Raw genomic sequence first — 8445 nt, forward strand, 5'->3', positions numbered from 1 at the left:
CAATTTTCTATAGTGTGGATCCACCTGATTTAATAAAACAAAAAGAGAAAGTTGAAGCAGCTTTTGCAAAACATGAAGAGAGAAAGATCTAAAGATGGATAAATGCTCTAACTGAAGTGGTTAATATCAAGGGATGGCACTCAATAATAGGTTTTTTTTTCTTGAATTTACTTGTAAATTCAATGATTACAATTTTGTTTTTGAATTAGCTATTTTTTATATATATCGACAAAATTGGAAAATTGTTATTTTCTAGTGTTATAAGGCAAATAAGGCAATAACACCAGAAAAACTATAAACAACCAAGTGTATCCTAAATTTGTTCCATAGAGTACTATGTGTTTCACATCTTAATTTTTTTCCTACATCATTTAACTTCAGTTCCATATCAATAATTTTCTTAATTAAAATTTACATCTTTCTATCTTTGTAGGCATGAATCAGAATTTATTGGGGACATTGTTAAAAAAAATCAGCAAAGTCATGTCAAGCATATCCGATTGTCCATCATGATGAGTTAGTTGGAATCCATGTCAAACATATCCGATTGTCCATCATGATGAGTTAGTTGGAATCAGTCTATGCTTGGGTGATTTGCATTCAGAAATAGAAATTGGGGAATATGATATCCGTACCATAGAAATTTATGGTATGGGTGGCATTGGCAAAAAGACCCTCGCAATAGTTGTTTATAGTTTGAAGGTAAAAGCTTTTTTGCTAATGTTCGAGAAGTTTCAGAGAAATGTGGACTTGTTTCTTTAAAAAAACAACTACTTTTCCATATGTTGTTTGATGAAAGCTTCAATTTTTTCAATGCTCATGAAGGCAAAGCCATAATTAGCCATAGGTTGTCTCACAAAAAAGTTCTTGTTGTTCTTAATGGTGTTGATAACCTACAACAGTTGAAATACTTGGTTGGAAGGCGTGATTGGTTCAGTTTAGGGAGTAGAATCATTGTAACAACAAGAGATGAACATTTGCTCCAATCTTATCGAGTTGATGGTGTGTATAAGCCTACAACATTGAAAGACAATGATGCACTTCATCTTTTCAATTTGAAAGCTTTCGGTTGCGAGACAGTGCCAAAAGAGGATTTCATTGAGCTTGCTAAACATATCGTAGGTTATGCTAGTGGACTCCCCTTAGCTCTTGAAGTTTTGGGTTCTTTTCTGTGTGATAGAGATGCAAGGCAACGGAAAAGTGCAATAGAAAGACTTGAAAGAGATTCTAATAAAGAAATTCTTGACAGACTTTAAATAAGTTTTGATGGACTGGAAGAAAGGGAGAAGAATATATTTCTAGATATAGCATGCTTCTTTAATAGGGAGAAAAAGATTTTGTAATGAAAGTATTGGATGGTTGTGAGTTTTTTTCCAGATATTGGAATTGATGTTCTTATTAAAAAATCTCTACTAACTATTAACAGACACAATGCATGACTTACTGCAAGAAGTTGGGAGAAAAATTGTTAGGGAAAACTCTATTGATGAACCTAGAAAAAGTTGCAGATTGTGGGAGGAAAGAGATGTAGATCATGTGTTAACAAAAGCAACTGTAAGTAATTCTACAAAAAATTATATATATACATATTTATATATGTAGCAATTAATTGATTCAAACAATTAATTTTAAGATATGGCATTAATTAGATTTGAGGTTGAATTTGAAACGATGGCATCTTTGGTGCAAAAACATATTAATAAGACATTTACAATATGTATAAACAAAACGTAATTTCATTGAATTACTTTAGTTGAAAATGTTTTATTTAGCTTGTTTTTACTGTACATGCAATGATAATCATAAATGTAAACTTTATGAGCTTTTGTAATATTTTACTTTTAGGCTATAGAAAGGAGTGAAGGCTTAATCATCGACAATAAAAGGTAAGATGATATACAAGCACATATATTAATTATATATAATTTTGATTTTTTATTGTAAAAATAATTAAAAGGAGTGTCAACTCTTTAATGCTTATATTTAAAATAAAAGAAAAGAAGTGGTATGAATTATTGAAAAAAGAATGTTGCATTTAATTGTATCTATTTTCTTACATTTTCTCTTTAGTCAAACACCTTTCTTGTGTTTATATCATGGTTTCTAGCCTTATATGTTATTTAAAGATATGTGAGTTGTATTTGACATGTGTATATTAAATTTTTTTTCATATATTTCTAAACCCCTTGAAGGATTATATTTTTATATCCACATCTGAACATACTTTAGATATTAGTGTTAGACATGAGTATTTCAAAAAAGAAGCAATGAAGTGATTAACGTTTCAGAGATTATGTTTTATATAGCTTTATTCTTATACTTGTTCACCCAGGGAATTTAACAAGACTCTCACTTTGAATGGGGATATTTTCTTGAAGGTGAAAAGATTAAGATTGCTTAAAGTCCATTGTCTTCCAAATTGTTCTGATCTCACCTACCTTTCTAATGAGCTACGACTTTTAGATTGGCCAGGATATTCTTTAAGATCTTTGCCTTTAGGCTTCCAACGGGAAAATCTTGTTGTACTTCTCTTGCCTTATAGCAATATTGAACAACTGTGGAAGGAAAATACGGTAACAATTAACTCATTTTGTCTTTGTTTTCTAATTCGAGAAGAAGGTATTAACATAGAAGTATAAAAATGAAAATAAGCTTCACCATATTTTTTCTCCATTTATCTCTAATTTATTATTGTTTTCAACAGCCCCTGTATAAGTTGAAAGTGCTCAACCTCAAAGGTTCGAAAAACCCGATCAAGGCACCAGACGTCACAACTGCCCCAAATCTTGAAATTTTGGTTTTGGAAGGTTGAACTAGATTAGTATATGTCCATCCATCAGTTGGAGTTCTTGCGAGGCTTAAGTTGTTGAATTTAAGAGGCTGCAAAAGTCTGAGGAGTTTTCCAACCAGAATTGGAATAGAATCTCTTGAAAAGTTGACTCTTTCAGGTTGCTCAAAACTTCAAAGCGTTCCAGAGATTGATGGGAAAATGGAATGTTTGTTGGAGCTTTGTTTTGATGGGACAAACATTAAAGAGCTACCTTCTTCAATCGGAAATCTCAGAAACTTAAAGTTTTGAATTTAAAAGACTGCAAAAGTCGTAGGAGTCATCCAATCAAAATTGGAATGGGATCTCTTGAAAAGTTAATTCTTTCAGGTTGCTTCAATCTTAAAAGCTTTCCAGAGATTGATGGCAAAATGGAATGCCTGCTAGTGCTTTATTTAGATGGGATAAACATTAAAGAGCTACCCTCTTCAATCGGAAATCTCAGAAGACTTAAAGTTTTGAATTTAAAGGACTGCAAAAGTCTTAGGAGTCTTCCAATCAAAATTGGAATGGAATCTCTTGAAAAGTCAGGTTGCTCAAATCTTAAAAGGTTTCCAGAGATTGATGGCAAAATGGAATGCCTGCAAGAGCTTTCTTTAGATGGGACAGGCATTAAAGAGCTGCCTATTTCAATTGGAAATCTGAGCAGTCTTGTTCTGTTAAATTTGAAAGATTGCAGGAACCTTGTGGATCTCCCAAGGAACATAGGTGGGTGTAAAAGTTTAAAATCTCTTAATACTTCTGGTTGTTATAAAGTTGAATATTTGCCAGAGAATATGCAGCAAATAGAATTCTTGGAGGAGCTTGACTTAAGTGAAATATCTATGACAAAACTGCCACCCTTCATTTTTCAATTTAAAAATCTTATAGTTATGTCTTTTAATGGGATCAACAGACCTTCTTCCAAATAGAAAGACTTGAAAGAGATTCTAGCAAAGAAATTCTTGATAGGCTTCAAATAAGTTTTGATGGATTGGAAGAAAGGGAGAAGAATATATTTCTAGATATAGCATGCTTCTTTAATGGGGAGGAGAAAGATTTTGTAATGAAAGTACTGGATGGTTGTGAGTTTTTTCCAGTTATTGGAATTGATGTTCTCATTAAAAAATCTTTACTAACCATTACTGAATACAACCAATTGCGGATGCATGATTTGCTACAAGAAATGGGAAGAAAAATTGTTAAAGAAAAATCTGTTGATGAATCTGGAAAACGTTGCAGATTGTGGGTGGAAAAAGATGTTTATCATGTACTAGCTACCCAAACTGTAAGTCATTCCATACAAATTATATATTCTTACTTTAGCTTAAATGATTCAAACAATTAGTATTAAGAGCTGACATTAATTAAATTTGAGATTCAATGAACTTTTTTTGTTAAAAAAAAACATATATAATCTATTATATCTATAAAGTGTTTATTTTTTAAAAATAATAAAGTGTTTATTTTAAAAAAATAAAATGTTTAATTTAAATATTGATAAAGTAAAAACAGTACATTTATCCTGTATATTTCTAAAATGTATCATTTAAATTTTTTTAATTATAAATATTTAAAACACCTCCACGATATGTATAAAAATGTTATTTCATTGATACTTTAGTTGGAAAAATGTTTTATTTAGTTTGTTTTTGTTTATTAATAATGCTAAATCATCATAATGTAAATTTTACTTAATTTTTGTTTTGTATTTTTATTTTTATTTTTAGGCTACAAAATGATTGAAGGCATAATCATCGACAATAGAAGGTGCGTGGGAAAACATACACATATGTATCTATATAAAATGTTAATGTTGTATTTTTTTTGGTGTGTAAAATAATAAAAAAAGAAGTGACAAAAATCTTTAATGCTTAACATTAAAAAAAAAGAAAAGAAAAAGGAGTGGCATGTGTTTTGAAAAATAATATAGTAGTTAAAGAGTATGTTTATTGTAGTTGTGAAAGGTTTTGTATATATTTTGGTGTAATCGTAATGTCATTGCATTCGCATGTATCTATTTTCTTGCATTTTCTCTTTAGTCAAACACTTTTTTTCTGTGTAGATCATGGTTTCTAGTGGTGTGAGTTTGTGAATATCAACTCCAATTTTTTCAACCTATGTTATTCAAATTTGGATGTAGGTGTTATACATACACGTGTTTGTATGAGCATATTCATTTTCTTTTACATTTTCATTCTTTTGAGATTCCTTGAAGGATCATATATTTATATCTATGTTCGAATATTCGTCCTAATTTTTAGATACTAAATGTTTTGTACATGTATAATCATATTTTTATTCTACCTAGGGAAATGAGTGAGACTCTCACTTTGAGCGCGGATGCCTTCTTGAAGATGAAAAGATTAAGACTACTCAAAATCCTTTGTCAGACAAATTGTTATGATTTGACATACCTTTCTAATGAGTTACGACTTTTAGATTGGATGGGATGTCCTTTACGATTATTACCTTCAAGTTTCAAACCGGAAAACCTTGTTATACTTCTCCTACCTTATAGCAACATTGATCAACTATGGAAGGAAAACATAGTAAGAATTAACTCATTTGGTCATTGTTTTCTATCTTATTTTGACAAGAAATATGAATTTTTATTAACATTGAAGAATAACAATAAAAATGAGCTTTCCTATGTTATTCTCTTTTTTATCTCTAATTTATTATTGTTTTCAACAGCCCCTGCATAAGTTGAAAATGCTCAACCTCAAAGGGTCTGAAAACCTTATCAAGGCACCAGACTTCACAACTACCCCAAATCTTGAAATTTTGGTTTTGGAAGGATGTAGTAGATTAGTATATGTTCATCCATCTGCTGGAGTTCTTACAAGGCTTAAGCTTTTGAATTTAACAGGCTGCAAAAATCTGAGGAGTTTTCCAACCAAAATTTGTATGGAATCTCTTGAAAAGTTAATTCTTTCAGGTTGCTCAAAACTTCAAAGCTTTCCAGAGATTGATGGGAAAATGGAATGTTTGTTGGAGCTTTGTTTTGATGGAACAAACATTAAAGAGTTATCTTCTTCAATCGGAAGTCTCAAAAGACTTAAAGTTTTGAATTTAAAAGACTGCAAAAGTCTTAGAGGTCTTCCAATCAAAATTGGAATGGAATCTCTTGAAAAGTTAATTCTTTCAGGTTGCTCAAATCTTGAAAGCTTTCCCGAGATTGATGGCAAAATGGAATGCCTGCTAGAGCTTTATTTAGATGGGACGGGCATTAAAGAGCTACCTATTTCAATTGGAAATCTGAGCAGTCTTGTTTTGTTAAATTTGAAAGATTGCAGGAACCTTGTGGATCTCCCAGGGAGCATAGGTGGGTGTAAAAGTTTAAAGTCTCTTAATCTTTCTGGTTGTTATAAAGTTGAATATTTGCCAGAGAATTTGCAGCAAATAGAGTTCTTGGAGGAGCTTGACTTAAGTGAAACATCAATGACAAAACCACCACCCTTCATTTTTCAATTTAAAAATCTTAAAGTTCTGTCTTTTAATGGGTGCAAGGGATCTTCTTCCAAGTTGCAAAAAAAACTTCCTTCTCTGTTAAAGGTAATTCAAAGAGGAAGGACAAATTCTATGGCTCTGACGTTGCCTTCGTTGTTAGGTTTGAGTTCATTAACAAGGCTGAATCTAAGGGACTGCAATCTTTGTGAAGGAGATATTCCTGGTGATATTTCTCGGTTATCCTCTTTGATACACCTTGATCTTGGTGGTAACAACTTTATCAGCATACCTTCGTGTGTTACTCGAATTTCCAAGCTTGAATTTCTTAGATTGTCAGATTGCAGGGCGCTTAAATCGTTGCCTGAGCTTCCAACAAGTATAGCGATTGTAAGAATAGATGGTTGTGCTTCTCTGGAAATAGTTGCAAATCCATCAAAAGTTTGCAATTCAAGTGATTTGTTGGCTATAGGAGGTGTTAATTGCCTCAGATTGGCTGAGAACATCAACGCCTTAACATTGCTGAAAAAACATCTAAAGGTTCGTTAATATCTCTTTTTCTCTGTGTCTTATAATTATTCAGGTTGTCTCTTACCAAACAACCAGAGGTTTATTTTGCAGGTATTTGGAAATTCAAGAAAATTGTTTGATATTATTCTACCTGGAAGTGAAATGCCAGAATGGTTTAGTCAACTAAGAGGTGGCCCTTCAATTAAGATAGATTTGCCTCTGGAAGTTCGGAATGATTGGCAATGGATGGGAGTTTCTTTGTGCTGCATTTTTGTCAGTGATGATGCTTCAAGGAATGAGGAACTCATGTGTAGAGCTGTTATCCATGGTAGATATTCTAGACAAGCCAATTGCACTCAATCTAATTTCCAGGATAGAGATGGTCGATATGTCGACTGTAGTGGCTGGGATGTAGATTATCATTTTGAACGGCCCGTAATGAAGGACCACATTTTAATTCGTTATTTGTCGCGTGACAAGTTGTATCCAATTTCCTTGGAAGACAAATGTGGTGAACGCGAAACCAATAATTTTTGGACAACAGGTTGCTTAGATCAGGAATGCCATCAACTTGAGTTGTCTTTTGAAAGCCCCTTAGTAGTCAGTGTTAAGGTGAAGAAGTGTGGTGTTAGAATAGTGTATGAGAGAGATTTGGAAGAGCTGGAACAAATACAAGAGCTGCGTAATAGTAAGTGTTGTGCAAATTTTGATGATATCCAGCAACACTCTGCTGATGATGGATCAATAGGTAACGGTTCCCTAATAAAGCGAAAACTTAATATCTATGAGGAGATGGATGAAGGGCCGCAACCAAAACGCATGCAAAAATTCTTCAGTTCTATAATGGGCAGACTTGGGAAGAAGCACTAATTGTGGGTAAACTACTTCATTGGCCTTGTCCTATTAATTCTTTTTTTTATGACTTTTTTTTATCTATCATATTATTTACAGTTTTTCTTATTTCATTTAAAGTATTTATTTTCGATATATTTACTTTATAATAAATGATATAATCTTTTAAATATATGTAATTAATTTAAAAATTCTGAGCATATACATGTTGAAGACAAACTCATATTCTATGTTCTTCCCAAAGTTAGATAACATTGTTTTTTTTTATATATATATATAACATTCAAAATATTATTATTTTTACATAATTAAATTTTATGATCGCAGACTGAGAAAGTGTAATCGGCTGGAGATAAAATGTGGAGGAAGTTTTGATTGTTCCATGAAGAAGCAACTAATAAGTAAGGTGTGAATCCTTTGACAATGTTTAGGTTATAATCATCCTTTGACTATTTTCGTAAAGTAATATTGTTGTTTTATTTTTGTTCGAAATTGTTAGACACCAAGTTATGTGTTAAATGTGGTATGTGTCTAATTTAATCTTTTACAATTGTTTTTATATATTTGAAACATTAAATAAAAAAAATGTAGGCAAAACATCAATTTTGTTCTCAATGCTTGCATTTTTTTATCACTCTGCCTCATCTCATTTTTTTTGTGTGTAACATCCTCAAAACTCTCTTGTTCGTAAAGCATATGAGATAAAATCATAGCGAAATAATGTATAAGATCGAAGAAAATGAAAGTTGCAATATATCAAAAGAGAGTTAAATCAAGAAGCATGACATGATGTATTAAGGAAGGAACTAAATTGTAAATATGTAAAA

General features: G+C 31.7%; 1 protein-coding gene across 1 annotated transcript; it reads left to right on the forward strand.

The window, feature by feature from the left end:
• The first annotated feature begins 651 nt into the window (after positions 1–651).
• Positions 652–8233, forward strand: LOC105801302 (disease resistance-like protein DSC1). Its single transcript, XM_052623075.1, is given in 10 exon segments — positions 652–691; positions 694–1339; positions 2333–2573; positions 2705–2738; positions 2841–3072; positions 3177–3640; positions 3739–4051; positions 5434–6796; positions 6878–7642; positions 7946–8233. Coding segments are annotated over 9 exon segments (4092 nt in total). The 3' UTR covers positions 7637–7642; positions 7946–8233.
• Positions 8234–8445: the final 212 nt, after the last annotated feature.

Source organism: Gossypium raimondii, chromosome 11 (assembly GCF_025698545.1).
Source record: "Gossypium raimondii isolate GPD5lz chromosome 11, ASM2569854v1, whole genome shotgun sequence".
In the NCBI taxonomy this organism is placed as follows: domain Eukaryota; kingdom Viridiplantae; phylum Streptophyta; class Magnoliopsida; order Malvales; family Malvaceae; genus Gossypium; species Gossypium raimondii.